General features: G+C 44.4%; 1 protein-coding gene across 2 annotated transcripts; it reads right to left on the bottom strand.

The window, feature by feature from the left end:
* Window positions 1-6380: 6380 nt before the first annotated feature.
* RGCC (regulator of cell cycle) lies at window positions 6381-19662 on the bottom strand. 2 transcript variants are annotated; one of them, XM_016925241.4, is made up of 5 exons: window positions 19432-19661; window positions 18718-18903; window positions 10304-10411; window positions 8402-8464; window positions 6381-6774 (listed from the first exon to the last, which is right to left on the bottom strand). In XM_016925241.4, the coding sequence occupies exons 1-5, from the start codon at window positions 19478-19480 to the stop codon at window positions 6767-6769; spliced, it is 414 nt and encodes a 137-aa protein (XP_016780730.1). In that variant the 5' UTR covers window positions 19481-19661; the 3' UTR covers window positions 6381-6766. The 2 variants fall into 2 exon arrangements, with proteins under 2 accessions (XP_016780730.1, XP_016780729.2); XM_016925240.4 differs by lacking the exons at window positions 6381-6774; window positions 8402-8464 and adding an exon at window positions 8471-9170 and having other exon boundaries at window positions 19432-19662.
* Between the last annotated feature and the right edge of the window lie 1514 nt (window positions 19663-21176).

Raw genomic sequence — 21176 nt, 5'->3', positions numbered from 1 at the left:
AGACTAATAAAGAAGCAAAGAGAGAAGAATCAAATAGACGCAATAAAAAATTATACAGGGGATATCGCCACCGATCCCACAGAAATACAAACTACCATGAGAGAATACTATAAACACCTCTATACAAATAAACTAGAAAATCTAGAAGAAATGGATAAATTCCTGGACACATACACCCTTCCCAAGTCTAAATCAGGAAGAAGTCTAATGTCTGAATAAACTAATAACAAGTTCTGAAATTGAGGCAGTAATTAATAGCCTATCAACCAAAAAAAGTCCAGGACCAGATGGATTCACATCCTAACTCTACCAAAGGTACAAAGAGGAGCTGGTACCATTCCTTCTGAAACTATTTCAAACAATAGAAAAAGAGGGAATCCTCCCTAACTCATTTTATGAGGCCAGCATCATCCTGATACCAAAATCTGGCAGAGACACGACAAAAAAAGAAAATTTCAGGCCAATATCCCTGATGAACATCGATATGAAAATCCTCAAAAAAAATACTGGCAAATCAAATCCAGCAGCACATCAAAAAGCATATCCACCACGATCAAGTCAGCTTCATACCTGGGATGCAAGGCTGGTTCAACATATGCAAAACAATAAACGGAATCCATCACATAAACAGAACCAATGACAAAAACCACATGATTATCTCAATAGATGAAGAAAAGACCTTCGACAAAATTCAACACTCCTTCATGCTAAAAACTCTCAATAAACTGGGTATCGATGGAACATATCTCAAAATAGTAAGAGCTATTTACGGCAAACCCACAGTCAATATCATACTGAATGGGCAAAAGCTGGAAACATTCCCTTTGAAAACCAGCACAAGACAAGGACGCCCTCTCGCACCACTCTTATTCAACATAGTATTGGAAGTTCTGGCTGGGGCAATCAGCCAAGAGAAAGAAATAAAGCGTATTCATATAGGAAGAGAGGAAGTCAAATTGTCTCTGTTTGCAGATGACATGATTGTATATTTAGAAAACCCCATCATCTCAGCCCAAAATCTCCTTAAGCTGATAAGCAACTTCAGCAAAGTCTCAGGATACAAAATCAATGTGCAAAAATCACAAGCCATCCTATCCACCAATAATAGACAAACAGAGAGCCAAATCATGAGTGAACTCCCATTCACAATTGCTACAAAGAGAATAAAATACTTAGGAATACAACTTACAAGGGATGTGAAGGACCTCTTCAAGGAGAACTACAAACCACTGCTCAAGGAAATAAGAGAGGACACAAACAAATGGAAAAACGTTCCATGCTCATGGATAGGAATAATCAATATCATGAAAATGGCCATACTGCCCAAAGTAATTTATAGATTTAATGCTATCCCCATCAAGCTACCACTGACTTTCTTCACAGAATTGGAAAAAACTACTTTAAACTTCATATGGAACCAAAAAAGAGCCTGCATGGACAAGACAATCCTTGGCAAGAAGAACAAAGCTGGAGGCATCATGCTACCTGGCTTCAAACTATACTACAAGGCTACAGTAACCAAAGCAGCATGGTACTGGTACCAAAACAGATATATAGACCAATGGAACAGAACAGAGGCCTCAGAAATAACACCACACATCTACAACCATCTGATCTTTGACAAACTTGACACAAAAAAGCAATTTGGAAAATGTTCCTATTTAATAAATGTTGTTGGGAAAACTGGCTAGCCATATTCTGAAAACTGGAACTGGACTCCTTCCTTACCCCTTATACAAAAATCAAGATGGATCAAAGACTTAAACATAAGACCTAGGACTATAAAAATCCTAGAAGAAAACCTAGACAATACCATTCAGGACACAAGCATGGGCAAAGACTTCATGTCTAAAACACCAAAAGCAATGGCAACAAAAGCCAAAATAGACAAATGGGATCTAATTAAACTAAAGGGCTTCTGCACAGCAAAAGAAACTATCATCAGAGTGAACAGGCAACCTATAGAATGGGAAAAAAGTTTTGCAATCTATGCATCTGACAAAGGGCTAATATCCAGAATCTACAAAGAACTTAAACAAATTTACAAGAAAAAAACAACCCCATCAAAAATTGGGCAAAGGATATAAACAGACACTTCTCAAAAGAAGACATTTATGTAGCCAACAGACATGAAAAAATGCTCATCATCACTGGTCATCATAGAAATGCAATCAAAACCACAATGAGATACCATCTCTCACCAGTTAGAATGGCAATCATTAAAAAGTCAGTAAACAACAGGTGCTGGAGAGCATGTGGAGAAATAGGAATGCTTTTACACTGTTGGTGGGTGTGTAAATTAGTTCAACCATTGTGGAAGACAGTGTGGCAATTCCTCAAGGATCTAGAACTAGAAATATCATTTGACCCAGCAATCCCATTACTGGGTATATACCCAAAGGATTATAAATCATTCTACTATAAAGACACAAGCACACATATGTTTATTGCAGCATTATTCACAATAGCAAAGACTTGGAACCAACCCAAATGTCCATCAATAATAGACTGGATAAAGAAAATGTGGCACATATACACCATGGAATACTATGCAGCCATAAAAAAGGATGAGTTCATGTCCTTCGCAGGGACATGGATGAAGCTGGAAACCATCATTCTCAGCAAACTATCACAAGAACAGAAAACTGAGCACCGCGTGTTCTCACTCATAAATGGGAGTTGAACAATGAGAACACATGGACATAGGGAGGGGAACATCACACACCGGGGCCTATTGGGGGTTGGGGGAGGGTAGGGGAAGGATAACATTAGGAGAAATACATAATGTAGGTGACGAGTTGATGGGTGCAGCAAACCACCGTGGCACATGTATACCTATGTAACAAAACTTCGTGTTCTGCACATGTACCCCAGAATTTAAAGTATAATAAAAAAAAATTTTTTAAAGGACAAAACTGGAGGAATTACATTACCTGACTTCAAATTATACTACAGAGCTATAATAACCAAAACAGCATGGTCCTGGCATAACAACAGACACATAGACCAATGGAACAGAACAGAGAACCTAGAAACAAATCCACACACCTACAGTAAACTCATTTTTAACAAAGGTGGCAAGAACATACACTGGGGAAAGGACAGTCTCTTCAATAAATGATGCTGGGAAAACTGGATATCCATATGCAAAGAAAGAAACTAGACCTCCTTCTCTCACTATATACAAAAATCAAATCAAAATGGATTTAACACTTAAATCTAAGACCTCAAACTATGAAACTACAAAAAGAAAACATTGGAGAAACTCTCCAAGACATCAGTCTGGGCAAAGATTTCTTGAGTAATACCCCACAAGCACAGGAAACTAAAGCAAAAATGGACTAGATGGGGTCACATCAAGTTAAAAAGCTTCTGCACAGCAAATGAAACAATCAATAAAGTGAAGAGACAACCCACAGAATGGGAGAAAATATTTGCAAATTACCCATCTGACAATGGATTAATAGTCAGAATATATAAAGAGCTAAAACAACTCTATAGGAAAAAAAATCTAATAATCTGATTTAAAATTGGGCAAAAGATTGGAATAGACATTTCTCAAAAGAACACAAACAGATGGCAGACATATGAAAAGGTGCTCTACGTTATTGATTAGAGAAATGCAAATCAAAACTACAATGAGATATCATCCCACCCCAGTTAAAATGGCTTTTATCCAAAAGACAGGCAATGACAGATGTTGGCAAGGATGTAGAGAAAAGGGAATCCTTGTACACTGTTGGTGGGAATGTAAATTACTACAGCCACTATGAAGAGCAGTTTGGAGATTCCACAGAAAACTAAAAATAGAGCCTACCATATGATCCAGCAATCCCACTGCTGGGTATATGTCCCCCAAAAAAGGAAATCAGTATATCAAAGAGATATCTGCACTCCCATATTTGTTGCAGCTCTATTCACAATAGCCAAGATTTGGAAGCAACCTAAGTGTCCATCAACAGATGCATGGATGAAGAAAACGTGGTACTTACGCAAACTGGAGTACTATTTAGTCGTAAGAATGAGATTTAGTCATTTGCAACAACATGGATTGAACTGGAGGTCATTATGTTAAGTGAAATAAGCCTGGCACAGAAAGACAAACATCGCATGTTCTCACTTATTTGTGGGATCCAAAAGTCAACAGTTAAACCCATGGAATTATAGAGTAGAAGGTTGGTTACCAGAGGCTGGGAAGGGTAGGCATGGTTAATGGGCACAAAATATAGTTGGAATGAATGAATAAGGCCTAGTATTTGATAGCATGACAGGGTGACTATAGTCAATAATAATTTAACTGTACATTCAAAAATAACTAAAATGGTATAATTGGATTGTGACACAGGATAAATGCTTGAGGGAGTGGACACCCCATTTTCCATGATGTGATTATTACACATTACATGCCCATATCAAAACAACTTATGTGCCCCATAAATACATACACCTACTATGTACCCACAAAAACTAAAAATATAAAAAGTTAAAAAGACAACCTAATTTTAAAATGGGCCAAGGATTTGAATAGACATTTCTCCAAAGAAGATATACAAATGGCCAGTAAGCACATGAAAAGACATCGTTAGTCACAGAGAAATACAAAATAGGCCGGGCGTGGTGGCTCACGCCTGTAATCTCAGCATTTTGGGAGGCCGAGGAGGGCAGCTCACGAGGCCAGGAGATTGAGACCATCCTGGCTAACATGGTGAAACTCTGTCTCTACTAAAAATACAAAAAATTAGCCGGGCGTGGTGGCGGGCGCCTGTAGTCCAGCTACTCGGGAGGCTGAAGCAGGAGAATGGCGTGAACCCGGGAGGCAGAGCTTGCAGTGAGCCGAGATCGCGCCACTAGCACCCATCCTGGGCGACAGAGCAAGATTCCATCTCAAAAAAAAAAAAAAGAAATGTAAAATAAAACCACAACGCGATACCACTTCCCACCTGCTAGAATGACAAGGCAGACAATAACAAGTTGGCAAGGATTTAGAGAAACTGGAATCCTCATACATTGCTAGTGGGAATGTAAAATGGTTTTTCCAAACTGCTTTGGAAAAGTTAGACAGTTTCTCAAAAAGTTAAACAGAATTAACATACGACCCAGGAATTCCACTCCTAGTTATACACCCAAGAGAAATGAAAACATATGTCCACACAAAAACTAATACATGGGTATTCATAACAATATTATTTGTTAGCTAAAAAGTGGAAACAACCCAAATCTTCACCAACCAATGAACAGATAAACAACTGTGGCATATCCACACAGTGGATTATGATTTGGCCGTGAAAAGAAATGAAGTACTGATTCATGCTACTCATGGATGAACTTTGAAAATACTATGCTAAGTGAAAGAAGCCAGACACAAAAGATTACATATTCGTTATATGAAAGATCCAGAATAGACACGTTCGTGGAGACAGAGAAGTAGATAGATAGTGGTGATGGCTGCAGTACCTGTGGATATACTAAAAACCGCTGAACTGGGTGCTATAGTATGTGAATTAGATCTCAATTTTTAAAAAAGAAATAAAGAAAATATTTGAGTTCAACCCAAAAGTTTTCCTGGAAGCTTGAGGAAAAGAAAAAAGTTAAAGAAAAGCAATTTAGTTTCCCGATTCCCTAAAAAACAGATCAAATATAGTAGTTAGCTTTTGAAGATACAAGTAAAATTATAAGTAGTTATGTTTTGGATTTATGTCCTTTAGGAATATAGGGATTCAAGTTTTAAAATAACTTTATTCTGATTATGAAAGTAATGCCTGGTTATTTTAGAGGAGGTTTTAAAGACAGAAAAGCATAGATAAGAAAATTATGAGCTTTCTTATTTTTATGCCTCTCTCCAGCCCCCACAAAGGCAAGTGGGAGAAGCGGTCAGTGGCTTCTATGTGCAAAGCCCACCCGTCAAACTCTTCACACCAGAGGTTGACTGGACATTCCATGAACACCAGCACCATCAATCTTCCTCCACACAGATCTTAGAAAAGCACCATCATTTTCAAGTCTTCCAGCTATCTCAACTTTCCCTCGTATTTAAGTCCTGGATTGTAAGAACTGGTACTTCCCTTAATTCAAAGAAAGAGTCCATGCCACCTGCAATGGTGCCAAGATATGAGAAGGAGGGCAGAGACAGAATAGAAACCTAACTTCCAATGAAATCACAATCCTGAAATTAAAATTTCCCAGCAGCCGTCTGCCAGCATTTCCTTCCAGAGCACTGAATGAGCTAAAGGAACACTTTAAGTTTACTGTCCTCTTGTCTAGTGCAATCAGACAGCACCCAGGGGCCTTGCTAAGGAAACAAGAGGCATGTTACTCCCACTAGAATATTATTTGAATGGAAATATATTTTTAAAAATAAAGAAAAAGAAAAGGAAGCAGACTTCAGTTCAAATTTTATTTGTATACAAAAATATATTATAATGGGAAAGCTTACTGCTATTTCCAACTATATATAATTAATTACAAATATTTTCATAAAAGCACTTTAAATTACAGGAAAGCTATGTTTTAAGAGAAAATACAATATTAGCATGGATCGTCTGTTCTAATATGCTGCAAGCAGGTAAACAAAGTCAGTTTCACTGTCTAAATTGCCCAGAAATGGGATCAAGGGCTGATTTTAAGGTGAGCCTGAGAGTGGCCTGGTAGAAGGTTGAGTGCACGTCTTTGTCCCCTCTGGCAGCAGATTCTAGTAGCTGATTTTAGCAGGTCCTCGGAACTTTCTGAAGCTTCTCCCTTATGATGAAAGGACCCAGAACTTCTTGTTTCACATACCTGTAAATGAGAGATAGGTAAGGTTATCCACTCAGAGGCTCACAATTCCTATGCTTAACCACATCACACTGTCTCAGACGTGCATCAAAGCACCAAACTCAATGCCGGGCTTCCCACACGATGAGTGTCTGATTAACTGGAATGACTGGGCAACCCACTGCAATTTCCATGAAGTAGACAGGCTTGTTACATGGGTCTAATACAAATTATGCTGCAATTATAATAATCCCTGTCAAAACAAGCCCTGGTCTTCTGATGTAAGATGGTGCAGTACATAAGAAAAGAGGCAATAAAATCTTCAATTTTCAAATAGAAATGATACAAGGACTTTCTATCTGATATTTAGGTTTGTCTGCAAGAGTTTTAAGAACATGGTTATTTTTAAATAACCAGCTTTGGATTTAATTTTTCAGAGTTTACCCAGCTCTTTAGCAAAGAATAGCATTAAATACTTCTCACAGAAAATCAACCCTTACCCTGGAAAATTAAGGGCCTGGGACAAAATTTTCCTAGCCCACTCTGTGACTAAACAGGACCCCCCGTAGTAGAGTTGCTGAACCTTCCATCCCAGAAGCTGGAGTTGGTCCTCCTGGCTCTTGCAATCTTATCCTTTGGAAATAGAGTGTGTAGATAGATTGTGAGGGTCCCTTCTTCTGGGCCCCTATACTGCAGTTATAATTTGATGTCTTCAGTTCTCAACATTTTTGGTCACACAAAACAGGTAACCATTAGTGTAATTCCCAAATAAGAGGCTTGCAAGTATGCATACCTAATCCAGGTCATTCAGTCACTGGCATGGGTCTCTGGTGAAAGGCCCCACAAGCCAATTCTCTCTTTTGGCAACCACATCTTAAAGTTAAATTTCACCCAAACCCTGGATCTAACCTGGGAAAATTACCCTGGCCCATGGGATGGAAGACTTTTGGCTTGTTGGAATAATGCACTTGTGGTTAATCAGTTCATTTCTTCTCTGAAAAGCCTGACAGGCCATCATGATGGTAATGCTCCAGTCTTGCTCGCTCTCCATTTCTCAAACAAAATGCCATTGTTTGCTAGTGACCTGTTCTCACTGTTTGGAAACGCACATGGTCTACTTTAACACAAGCTTATCCCAGAATTTCATTCCTAGCCACTAGAGTCCTGTTTCTTCTTCTTCTTCTTCTTCTTCTTCTTCTTCTTATTATTATTATTATTATTATTACTATTTTGACGGAGTCTTGCTCTGTCACCAGGCTGGAGTACAGTGGCGCAATCTCGGCTCACTGCAACCTCTGCCTCCCGGGTTCAAGTGATTCTCCTACCTCAGCCTCCCAAGAAGCTGGGACTACAGGTGTGCACCACCATGCCCAGCTAATTTTTGTATTTTTTAGTAGAGATTGGGTTTCACCATGTTGGCCAGGCTGGATTTGAATTCCTGACCTCAGGTAATCCACCCACCTCAGCCTTCCAAAGTGCTGGGATTACAGGCGTGAGCCACTGCCCCGGCCTAGGGTCCTGTTTCTAAACCTATAGAAGCCTTAGGATGAAACTTTCTGCCCCAGGGCAAGCTGGTTAACATTACAACACTTTATCAGAAGTGTCTGTTAGTTTTTTGTTTTTTTGTTTTTAATATCAGACATGTACTTACTTGCTAAAGTTTTGTCAAGATCAGCAATGAAGGCTTCTAGCTCTTTTGTGTCTCCTAATTTAGCTGTGAAACAGGAGAGGGAGAGAGAGAGAGAGAGAGAGAGTTCAGTTTCCATAACAAAGACAGCTGATGACTCCATATTGAGTTTTCCAGGAAGTTGGAACTTCCAGAGTTATAGAATGGATTATTTCTATTTTACATCTACTTCCTTATCTTCAGAGACTTTTATTGAAGAGTGTCCTGGGCCAACCCTAAGTGTGTGCTCCAGTGTTTTGATACAGTAAACTCAGAAACTGATTCTGAAGACTAGCCTAAGTGTTTCTTTATTTTTTAGTTCATCACCACTCTCTCCAAACATCCCACCCAACTTCTCCCTCACCTAGAAGAGGAATCTTCCTTCACTGTCTTAAATGTTTGCAGGAGAGTGAGGAGCAGGAAGGGAAGATAAAAGGAGTCTGGTTTTTGTATTGTGTAGAATATGAGTTATTAGTCAAAAAATTCAGTAAGCATAGCACTGTGCAGAGCAGACACCTAGACTGTGTCATTCCTGCGGCACTAGCCTTCTGATGCATTCTTGCTTGTGCTGTCCCAAGGCAACGCTGCAGCCCTCAGAGTTCCTCCAATATGAAATGAATGAAGAGTTCACTGTTTCTTATCAAAATGGTACAGGGAAGGCGCCATGAGTCTTCTGGGTCCAGGACAGCCTCATCCCCTCCAGGTGCCCACACAAGGTAACGAGTCCTCATTCTGATTTGGTTCTCTCTAGAGCCTGAGATGTAGAGATTTTTTTCATATAGCTGACTTTATTTCTGTAGAGTTCATCACATCATTCATGCCTTCCCTGAAATGCAGTACTGGACAGTTTTATTAATTAACACCTGCTGGCTACAAATGGCTAATTGTTCTTAGCTTTTTAAGTCAATTTGCCACTAGGGGCTTTTTTTCCCTCTTTAATTCCTACCTCTTGAGGATCAGGTAACAAATCTGAGCACGTTTTAAGCCACTTTTTAGACTGCTCTGTCTCTGAATTCAACCGATTCATTACAGACTGAGGGCTGGATAGTGGCAGAATTCCCAGTGGGTGCTAACGTTGCTATGTTGAGAAGGGAACTTTCAAATGCCTCTTCTGAAAAAAGAGTGAAGTCCTGTCTTATTGCCAAAGTGAAAAGAGTGATGGAATTGTCATTTCTTTTTAACTATGTTCCATTTTTATTGCATTCTGCAACTATTTTCAGCAAGTATAACTTTTCTTAAGAAAAAAAACTCCTTTTGTTTTCAAAAAGGCACTTGTCCAATGTAACAGAACATTCAACTCTCTAGCTGGAGACATTTTACCAGTTCCAAAAAATAAGAAACTGCTCATGCATCTTTAAAGACATTTTAGGTCTATTAATACCACAGTAGAGACAGGCTGGAGCTGCTATTTTAAATCATGTTAGATCATAGCTTATCTAATAATGACAACCCCATTTAATTGCTAAATTGGTCATCTGAAAGCATTGGTTAAATAATTAATGCAATAAAAAGAATCCCACTGTCTGCAAAGGCAAACTGCTGAGTTTTAAATTCTAGAACCAACAAGCCTGGGAGGAGACTCCTAAGAAACACTGTCATTTGCACAGTCTTGATTACATCACATGAGAGAGAACAGTCTAGTCTCCAAATTTTCTTTCTCCCTGTGACTTCAGGTTTTCTGCCCCCAATTATCTGATTTCATGTTCACACTGATTAAAATCCTGAGAAATAAAAAATTCCACTGTATACAGTATTAAGACATTAGTCTTACCTATTTGTTTTGTACATTTGAGAAAGATTGTTTAGGGATAAAAGGGACAGAGAAGGGATTGAGAAGGGGAGAGGAATAAAAAAGCAAAAAACTCAAATTCCAACTAATGACCTTACCTTTCTGAGGAGTGACAGTGGCAGAGAGAAGAGCTGGGGTAGAGTCTGTTGGAGAATTCAGTTTTTCATCACTGAAGCTGAAGCTGTTCCTATAAAGTGAATCTGCACCTTTCAGGAAGGAAAATATACTCATTAGAAATAGTACTCATGAGATTATAGACTTAGTACTTTATAGTCTATTGATAACCAACAATTTGTCTTCAAAATAAGCCAAAACTGCAAATCTATAGTAAAGAAAACAGCCAGGCATGGGGTGGCTCACGGCTGTAATCTCAGCACTTTGGGAAGCTGAAGCAGGTGGATCACCAAAGATCAGGAGTTCAAGACCAGCCTGGCCAACATGGTGAAACCCCATCTCTACTAAAAATACAAAAATTAGCCCGGCATAGTGGTGTGTGTCTGTAGCCCCAGCTGCTCGGGAGGCTGAGGCAGGAGACTCGCTTGAATCTGGGAGGCGGAGTTTGCAGTGAGCCAAGATCACACCACTGCACTCCAGCCTGGGTGACAGAGTGAGACTCTGTCTCAAAAAAAAAGATTAGAAAACAGGTTGATTTCCAGGTTTTATGTTTATGCCCCCAAAATGATTCGAGACAGGGGAGAGAGGGAGTGTGTGTGTGTGAGAGAGAAAGTGTGTGTGTGAGTGTTTGCGTGAAAGTGTGTGTGTGTGTAAGTGTGTGAGTGTATGAGTGCGTGTGAGTGTGTGTGAAAGTGTGTGAGAGTGTGTGCATGTGTGAGTGTGGAGTGTGTGAGAAAATGAGAGTGTGTGTGAGAGTATGTGAGTGTGAGAGTGTGAGTGAGAAGTGAGAGAGAGTGTGTGTGTGAGTGTGTGTGTGTCAAATCAAGTATACCAAAGGCCCTTGCTTCCCCAATACAGGAAGGGGGTGATAGGATCATCATGACCAGTGCTTGGTTGATGGTGGGAGTGTGGGGGTAAGGATTTTAGGCAAAAGGAATCATCTCAAGTGAAATATGTCCCTTCTGCCCTCTGAGCCTCCTAAAATACAAACATCCAGTATCCCATGACTTAAGCCTCTTTCCCTGCTCAAGAGAGATCTTTGCTGTCTTGCTGTCCTATAATTTAATAATCCTCTCTTTTACTTAAGAGAGGTTTTCCTAAGAGTCTGTACTCTTCAGATAAGCCAGAAGGTCAAAGATAAAGACATCTTCTCCTGGAAGTTCATCTATTAGACACTTGGAGTGACATCATGGCTCCCTCTATTCTCATACCTCCAAAGACTTGAACCACAGCAAGATGAGGCCCCAGAAGTTCAAGGCTGAACTGGGAGTCAAGGGGACCATCCAGTCAACTACCAAGTACTAGGGTGCCTTTGAGCTAGACGGTATCTCTGGGCCTAGCTTACTTATCAATAGAATGGGAAGGCGGACTAAATAATCCTTAAAGGCACTTCTAGCTCTAAAGTTCTGAGATTTTCTAAGTCCTGCTAAGGGGAAGGAAACCAACGCACGGTTGGCCCAGCTGTGTGGCTGTGACTCAGAAAGGGGCTGCTGGCTGAGCAGCACTGACTCAAAGGGTGCAAAGGCAAGGCAGGCAGCAGAAGCAGGATGTGGCCCCTGAGGTCACGGGGAACAGCCTTCCTGGTTAAAAAAAAAACACAAAGCCAGCCACAGTTGGAGCAGAGAAGTGGCTCTTCAGGTGTGAGAGGGCAGCTGAATGATGGGGGCCTTACCAGGTCCCCGCCTCCTCGGGATTCTTCCACTTTAAGCCAATTACCTCCAGCTTAGGAGGAGGCAAAAACATCTCTCTTTGGTCCCATTAACTGAAAAGGAATTTGCCTAAGTGACAAGAGATAGGCCCAGTACAAAAAGTATCAGAGTTTTCGGAAGAAGAGGTTTCTAGTCTCAGGGAAATTCAGCTTTGTCCCTAAGAGGCTGCCACAACTTCTCGGGTGCCTCACCTGGCTCCCTTTCCCCCCACCCTCTCCTGCCCAGGGGCCCACCTGCCCCCTGCCCTTTTTCGCTGACACCGCCATCTTGTCCACTTTTCCAAACATGCCCAGAAGACCCTTGAGAGCAACCCTCACAATCTTTGCTTCCTTCAGAGGTCCAGCCCAGCTCACCTGAAACGACCACCATCACTGGGCTTTGAGGATGAACATGGACTGAGATCCAAAACCCTGGACCTGATACCTACACTTCCCCAAAAATATATTCCTCAGAGTGCTGGTCCTCCGAGGGCTGTGTGATCAGGTACACCTGAGAAACACCAAACAGCCTTGGTCATTCCCGTGGGTATGCCCACTTCCAACATCCTGAAAAGACTTGCGGTTAAACAAAACCAGCCCCATTTCCCCAGTGTACCTCACCACGGGACACTTTTTTGTGGTGCTCCTGCTACTACTTCTCAGGACCCTTGGACTCCGTGGAACCTTACTCGGGAAGCCCTCCTGCTGGCTCCCTCAACCGAGTCCACCTCCAAACGTGGGCTCTCCAATTCTCCCAAGGGAAGCCCTTTCCCCTACACACAGGAAGCTGGCCACACCCACTGCAGACCTGCAAGGAAGCCTTACTGTTGTCACCATGCAGTCACCAGGAGAATCGCCACAAATACAGCCTGAGAAACTCATGGGGAGAAGATAAGGCAAAATTTAGGGGCAAGAAAACCACAGAGGGTCCTGAGGAGGCAGGCCTCATGCCTAGACTCTGAGCCAGAAAATACCAGGCCCTTGGCACATTATCCGTGGCTATGAAGGATACCTGAGAGCTTCGCCCCCATCCCTGGGCCCAGAGGCTGGCTGGCCCAGATCGCAGGGACCACACCTCCGCTCTCTATCTCCCACAAGCAGCTGGCCTGGGAGAGCAACTTTCCACACCACTGCTCACTCCACCCACCCGGCATGCACCACAGGCCCTACCCTGACTTTGAACTTCAGCTCTCTTCTGCCCCTACTCTCCAGCAAGTTTCCATCCACGTACACTCCTCTGCAGGGGAGAAAGACACCACAATTTGTTCACCTCACAGGCAAGGAGGCCAAACGCTATTGAATGTTGGAAGAAGGAACAATCTAGATATGGAAAGGCCATTACAAAAGAGGATGTTAGCAGGGGAAAAAAAGAATCCAGCAAAGATTCAGGAAAAACTCAGCGTAACTCATGGGGCCTGGAGAGAATCTGTAGAGAATGAGCCGTAGATCCAGAATATTGCCAGGACTGTCCTCTGATCCTTTAGGTTCACAGGCTAAATGCCTTCTTGACGTGAGAATTTTTCCCAAACTGAGAAAATATACAGACAAACTGACAGCCACTCCCACAGTGAGGGAGGAAGAGGAGGAAAAATACTAGTTACAATATCTATTTATATAGAAACACACGCAAACAGAGGCATGGCAGCACAGCTACACTCACTTCCTCCTGCCCGCCCCCGCCCTGCCCACCACACACACACACACACACACAGATACACATTAGCTCACGCCCCAGCTCGTTGCCACACCATGACTTCACTCCCTTTCCGTGAGGTGTACAATCTGGGACAGACCCAACTCCAAGTTTTGAACTGTTCAACCTTCGACCATCAAGAAGAAGCCGACCGCCAGCATCCTTGAGCCAAATCTGCTGCAGCTGAGGCGCACCCTGTGATGATATCTACACATCGTGTATGGCACAGATGAAAAGAGAGCCCTCAAGGCCCCAAAGCTACACCACTGGCGAGTGGGCATCTAGCATCTATGCCACTGTCGAGTGGGTGTCTAGAGGCCACGTGAAAACTGCATGACCCTGTAGAGTCACTCTGTTTCTTCCTTGTTAGAAGAAGAACAATAACCTAGGTGCTCTGTGTATAATGCCTGTGGTTTTAATGATTTAACTCTAAAGTTCCTAGCAAAGTGCAGAATAGCACTCCTGAGAGAGAAAAGGTAATCACAGAGAATAAACAGAATCAAGATCCTCCCTCTTCTTGAGAGAGAGCAGCAACATTCTTAAGAGAACTTTCTCTTCAGTGGCATCCTAGAACAAACCTCCCAAGAACAAACTCTCAACATAGAGGTACCCCAAGCTCTAGACCTCTCTTTACCCTTAACTAATAAAATTTCTTTCCACAGAGTTTTATTAAGAACATACAATGGGCAAAATCTCACGCAAGACAGATTTCAAGGTAGGCAAAGCCGGACATCCTGTTCTTTTCCCTCCCCTGGAACTCTATTCCTTGCAAAAGTAATAGCCAGTTAGTCTGATTAAATGACAGCAATGTGTTGCTGGCTGATCACATATTCATGTATTATTGCCCCGCGTGGGTATCAGGTGCTGCTATTAATAGGGGCTCGAAGGACCTAGAACAGTGATAATTTGGGGAACCCTGGCAGGTGGTAAGGCTGGATATTTGAGGGCCTTACAATATCGGCTTCAATCAGCTCTAAAGCACCATCTCACATGTATCTCAAATTCCCATTAGAAACATCCCTGGCAAGTCTAGTTAGTGTACTGAAGTCAGGAACCTCAAATTCTGGGACCGTGTTTTCTAAGGCACCATCAAAAGAAAGAAAAGCATATGAAATATACAACTAACAGAGTCTGAGAAACACTGCTGCAAAATAGAGGCTTGTTTAAAAGGTAGGTGTGTTTTTTTAGCTTGGGGGGTTGGGAGAAAGGTAATTTAGGGTTAGCGCATGTCAACGTGCTGCTCCAGGGGGAAGTAAAACCACAGACAGTAAACCTTACCCAAGGCTCCTGTAAATATAGAACGATCCCACACGTTTAAAGCAAGCAAACTATAGTAATTAACCGAGAAAAAGAAAGCTTTGGACCTACCTCCCTTTTGCCACAGGGAATGGCTGGGGGTGTGGGTTGACTTCTCCTCCTGAAAATCTAAATTCTGATAGCCTCGCCAAAGGGGGGCAAAATAAGAAAGAGCATCTTTCCTCAACTTCTCCACTGTTGTCCCAGCTCCCTTTCTGGGATCACACTGTCCCTCTATATGCCTTGCCAAGCATCACAAGACCCGTTACCCATGCAGAATTGCTAACACAGTACCAGGGAACCCTGAAGGCTCCTCATTGGCCTTATTCTCTCATGGCTTGAACAAGTTCAGGTTCTACCTCAGTGGCTTCTAAGCCACATAAGCCATCTGTCATGCTGGTTCTCCAGGGCCCACAAGGTCCCCTCTCCCAGGGCCAGGCCAGAATAGCCTAAGCAAAGATATGCAGGTGTTCTAAGTCTTGCTGATGCTAAAGAAGCCAGTTCCTCATTTCCTAAATGGTCCTACAATATCATAATAACCCTAGCATACACAGTAGACTTCAGACCTTTTCTATTGAGCAGCAAAACACTCCCCCCTCAAAGGAAAAATTATGTGAAACCCCAATACCTTAAAGGTATAAGTGCATACCACCTTTTAAAGTTTAAGTTAATATTATAAACTTCTTATAAAGTCAACACACTGGTTAAAACTTGAAACATAATGAGTTAAAATTTCATTTAACACATTTGAGAAAACATGGTGTACCTTTTACAGTTTTAAAAATACTGAAAAGAAGATATATTTCTAAAAATAAATTCAAACCAAAGGTAGTCAATTTCTAAAGCACCTCTGAGGATGAAGTTTGAGAAACACTACCCTAACTCTTAATTGCATTGCCCTTTCACTACTGAAGTTAAAATCACTCCCACTAAAGTGCCTGATTTTTTTACATGTTGGAATCAAGTCTAAAGGAAAGTAACAATACTATTTTGATCAACTACATTTGAACTCCACACCCCCCACCCCACCATGTGAAGTTATACTGCAATTGTTATTTTGGTCCTCTTCATGTCTTAAGAGGCCTCCCTGAAAGTGGGAACAGGAAGGAATATTTCCTTATTAAATATCTGTTCTTCTTTCCTATCTGAGTAACTTGTTTCTTTCAGTACGAGGAATGGCTATTTTTTGCCTTTGGGTGCAAGCAACCTAAATTTTTTTTTAATGATAATGAAGAAGTATTCTTCAAAGAACAGGCTTGCTGTTTGATCTTCCTTGTAAGGTTGGTGCACCTTCAGACAGAGCTGTAAAAACTAGAGCAAAAAACAAAGGTAACATTGGTTTACATATTCATCCAAAATATTTTCATGCAAGACACTGGCTCCAATGTATCTATATGGTAGAGCACAGCATGTACATTGTAATGATATTTTGAAAGTATTCAACAGAGCAAATATTTTCTCCCTAATAGCACTATTAAATAGCATCCTTTCAATTTCACAGCTAGAGAAACTAAATCCCACTCATCACCCAGGGCCTTGACAAGGCTCAATCTAAGCTCTACTGACCCTGCCAGATGACCACCACCTCAAAGAGACACCTTCATAAACAGCCATCATTGACAAACAGGCATGTGATCTGGGCTCAAAAGGACTTCAGTCTATTCGTGAAGACATGGTTCCCATTCCAGCTAATAAATCATCGTCATCATCATAACAAGCGTTTGCTAAAAGTGAGCTGCTGTTATTATCCTTATCCTGGTGTGTCTCCCTCTTGATGAGCTAAATTTCAGTAGTATCTACCTCTCTTAAGCATTCTCTCCCATAGAAAAGCATTAAACAGACAAACGAGGATAACAAATGTCTGTACTCAATTCTTGGCAGCAATTAAGATATACATATTATGCTTCCTTAAGAAATTACTATTTAGATACACACAGCTTCTGCCAACAATATTTCTGACTAGCCTTGTGAGAGAAAAACTACACATTTAAAGCAAAGACAAATGTCATCTGAGCTTTCTTTATGTTCTTCCCATCACTTCTCTAACCACCAAACTAAGGGTTAGTCCGTTAACAACAAAAGCAGAAAACAGACACATATAACCTAAGCAAAACTACAAACTATCCCAACTATCTCCCTTGAAACTGTTAAGAATGTGTTTCTATGTCTTCTCTTTAAGGCATCTGAAAACAGATCCTAGATCTGAAATCCCACCCAGTGGAAGTTGCAATCAGCCATGAATGGGCGCGCTCAGACCTATTCTACTAGAGTGAAGCTGTTGCTTAGAAAGGAGCTGTTCTTTGCCACAGAGCAGCAGCGACACACTGTCCTAGCTTTCTTTTGCATGGGAGAATCTGTATTTGATGAATAACTTGCTCCATGCCCCAGTAGGAGGAGACATATTTAAGTTTGGCCTTAAGAATTGAGACAAATTTCAAAAATGTTAACACTTTGCTGTGAAATTGAAAATGAACCTATTCATTAAGAACAAACTCCAAAAATTCTAAGTGGAAAAGTAACAGTACTTTCTTCCATCCCCTTTCACCTCAAAAGCTGCAGCTTGGTCTAACTCTTTGGCAGTGCTGCCAAGGAAACAAGCTGGAACTCAGCTTTCTGAGTCAAACCCTGACCAGGGTGGTGAGCGCATTTATCCCTTTGCAGAAGGGCAGCTCATGTTCAAGTCTAGCCCCGAATCTTAGCCCAGGAACAAGGAAGAGCTCCAGGTTTCAAAATAAGAGAATCACACGGAAAGGCCATTACTTTCACGTCCTGAGTGAAGGGCAGCAAAAGGAGTGACATTCATGCCTGTAACCCATCTAAGGATTAAAGGCTGAAGAATAACACAGAAGAGTTTAAAATTGACTTTGCCCTTTGAAAAACAATAAGCAATTCTGGATTTGAAACCAACAATCATGTAATATTAAAAAGGCACCTAATTTGCTGTTTGAGGTACCTGTAATCCTCCCAGGACATGTGAGTTCCTGGAAAAAGCTGTCTCTTTTGTTGTTTTTGTTGTTGTTGCTGTTGTTGACAAAGTTGTTCAGGACAAAGAGACCCTGGGGTAGTCTCCATTGTGAGAAAGATCACCAGGAACCACCTTCATGCCCATGTGCTCTCTGGCTCCCCCTCCAGCCTGGTGGAGGACCTGGCTGAAAAATACTTGAACTCAGCAGTGCCAAAGATTTTCATAACTGCATGCAATGGAGCAACAAGTCTGAGAGCTAAGGGCCAGAAGACAATGCAAGCAGTTATTTCATAAATCCCAAGAACAGCAGTTTGGGCTTATGAAACCTTTCCTGGTTTCATGAATATTTCCGTTCTGCGCCCTCCCATGTCCCCACTGTGCCCCCTCATTCCACTGGCACTTATTCCACATCTGCAAAGTTACAGCTGAGAGGGGAGAGGCACGGAAAGGAGAAGAGGAGGGAAACTGCGGAAAGGCCTGGTGCAGGTCCAGGGAGTCCTGTCTGGCTGAGTCGGGACAAGCTGCTTAAACTCGCCTGCCTGGTGACACACCCGTGGGCGGCAGGTGAACCAACCTGCCCTCCAGCGACCTTTCCCGTGATTATCGTCAGGGGCCCCGCCACCACTCGGCCTACTGCGTTGAGCTTCAGGAAACCATTCCTCAGTTTACTGATAAGAAAACTGAGGCCGCAGCCTTCGCGGGGCAGGTCCTGGGAGCTGGGAGATCCCGGCGCCATCCTAGCGGGAGCCGCACTTACTCTCCGAGTCGCTGAAGCCGCTGCTGTCGCTGACGCTGGCGCTGCTGCGCCGCTTCATGCGCTCCAGGTGCTCCTCGTAGTGGAAGTGGCGCTCGTGGAAGGGCGACGCAAAGTCGGCCAGCACCGCGTCAAACTCGCACAGCGCGTCCGACAGGTCCTCCGCGGCCGCCGAGTCCAGGGCCGGGGCTGCGGGCAGGGCCAGGGGCTCAGTGCACGGAAGTCAGGGGGGCGGCGGGACCACCTCCCAGGGCCAGGAGGGGCCGCCACGGTTCCCGAAGATAACTGACACTTGGCGCCTCTGCCAAGTGACAGCCACGCAGTCGCTGTTACCTTGTAATCTTCTCCACCACCCCCGAAGTGCGTTCTATTACCAAGTCCGTTTTACAGACAAGAAAACTGAGCCTTCGCCAGGCCCAGGGTCACCCAGCGACTTGGCGCGGCCAGACTCCTCCCCAGGCGCTGCCGGTTACCTGTCCCCGCCGCTCCCCCCAACCCCGGGCGCGCGCGGAGCTGGTGGTGGCGGGAAGGTGGGACATGGGGGCCAGCCCGGGCCGGGAAGGAGGCTGCAGCCGCCCGCGCGGGAAGACCGGGGACAGGTTCCCGCTGGGGAGGATGGAAGGGTGGGGGGTGTGAAGGGACGACACGGGGCCCCTCCTTTCTCACCCGCCATCTGCAGAGCCGAGACTTTAAGGGGACCCCGGACCCCGCACTCACCTGCGGCCGCGGCGGCCGCGGGGCTGCCCTGCGCCGCGGGCGGCTTCATGAGGCGGCTCAGCTGGGCCCGGCGCGCGTGGCCTTGGGTCCTGCGAGGTGGCAGCCGGGGCTATTCGGGGGCTTGCTGTCCCGCACACTTCCGCCCTGCCAGTCCCTTCGGCGCTGCGCTCCAGCCGCGCCGCTCCCAGCACGGTCCGCGCCCGCCCTACCACCGGCTCGGGCTCCTAGATCTTATAGCCTTCGGCGGCCGGAGCGGAGGCGGGGCCGGGGCGGGGCTGCGGAGCCGGGGCGAAGGGTCTGTCCCCGCCGCCCTCCGAGGAGGCCCCTGCCCCCAGGCACCGCCCTCGCCACGCGCCCGCCCTGGAACCGCGGTGACGAGGAGTCGCCGAAGCCCCGGTTACAGCCCCAAATATTTACCCGCCTCTCGCCCCCACGCCCTGACAACCCGGCCCACGCGGTGTCCTCGGCGTCACCAGAGCTGACTGCTGGGCGCGAGCTCCGCTGCTTCCCGCCGCGTGCCAGGCACCTCCGCGAGCCGCAGCTTCCTCGGCTGTGAAGTGGACGTGGGCATGCAGAGCCTCCCTGGCTGGCGGCGAGGGACGAAGGAGCCCGCGGCCGTGTCCCAGTCGGGTGTCGGGGACGCGGAGGTCCCCTCCGCATTGTCCCAAGGGGACGTCCGAGATGGTGGGCGGGCGGAGTGGAGAGGGTCGGGGGCGAGAGGGGCAGGAGTTGGGGGAGTCCTGAACTGTTCCCACCGCGGAGCGCGGGGGCCTGAACTACGGTCCAGGGCGCTCCCGCCAGCCTGACTTTATCTAGAAGGGGTTTATTATGGGAGGAAACTACTGCGTCCACGCAGCGCGAACAGGGCGCCTTGCAGTGTCCACGGAGTAACGAGCCACCCTGCCCCGCGGCCTGCGGGGGCGAACGCCCTGGACTGTGCGCTGAGCTAGGCGCTAGCCTCTCGCCTCTCACCACAGACGGCTAATTAAATGTAGAGCAATTAACATGCAACGGAGTGAAACATTCAGCCTCCACTCCCAGCTAGTTTTTGTATTTTTAGCAGAGACGGGGTTTGTCCATGTTGGCCAGGCTGGTCTCGAACTCCCGACCTCAGGTGATCTGCCCACCTCAGCCTCCCAAAGTGCTGGGATTACAGGCGTGAGCCACCGCACCCAGCCAGGATTTGTTTTCAGAATATAGAAAGACCCATCTACAAAGTAATCACAAATAGACAACCTGGTAAAAATTAAAAATGAGCAAAACATTGAAACATACACCTCACAAAAGAGTATATGTTAATGACCACTAATCATACGAATAGTCTTCCTCTCTTGTCTACTCTGGGTGACCTAGGGATATGCTTGTCTTGCGGAGGCGCAAGCACTGTGGGCTCAAGAGTGGGGAGCCTCTTTCCCTGGTAAGGGGAGGACACCACTGGGATCTCTGGTGCCATCTCCTGCAATGGATCCTCTGATGTGGGGTCGAACAGAACTTCAGGAGTTGATTTCCCTGGGTGAGTGGAGCGGGATCCTTCCTTAGCTATCTGTCCCTTTGCTACTAGTATTGCTGCTGCGTGCCCTCAGCCACTGTGGGGGTTCTAGCACCAGCTGTCACCAAGTGTCTATGTATGGGAACTGGTCTAGGTATATTTACCAGTTACCTTGGGCCACGCCTTAGAAACAAGGGACCTGTCCAGGCTTCCTTCTGATGGCCAACCCACTTCTAATGGTGTGCAATCTATTTCC

Source organism: Pan troglodytes, chromosome 14, assembly GCF_028858775.2.
Source record: "Pan troglodytes isolate AG18354 chromosome 14, NHGRI_mPanTro3-v2.0_pri, whole genome shotgun sequence".
Lineage (NCBI taxonomy): Eukaryota > Metazoa > Chordata > Mammalia > Primates > Hominidae > Pan > Pan troglodytes.
Note: the sequence above shows the minus strand (reverse complement) of the source record. Positions and strands in the feature narration are given on the sequence as shown.

Bases quoted from the DNA above. Each gene is read 5' to 3' on its own strand.
- RGCC (XM_016925240.4), bottom strand. From the start codon at position 19,480: ATGAAGCCGCCCGCGGCGCAGGGCAGCCCCGCGGCCGCCGCGGCCGCA. The intron at 10,412-18,717 runs GTAAGTGCGGCT...CCTTCCTGAAAG, and splicing joins CGGCTTCAGCGACTCGGAGA to GTGCAGATTCACTTTATAGG. The intron at 9,171-10,303 runs GTAAGGTCATTA...TCTACATCTCAG, and splicing joins CACTGTCACTCCTCAGAAAG to GCTCTAGAGAGAACCAAATC.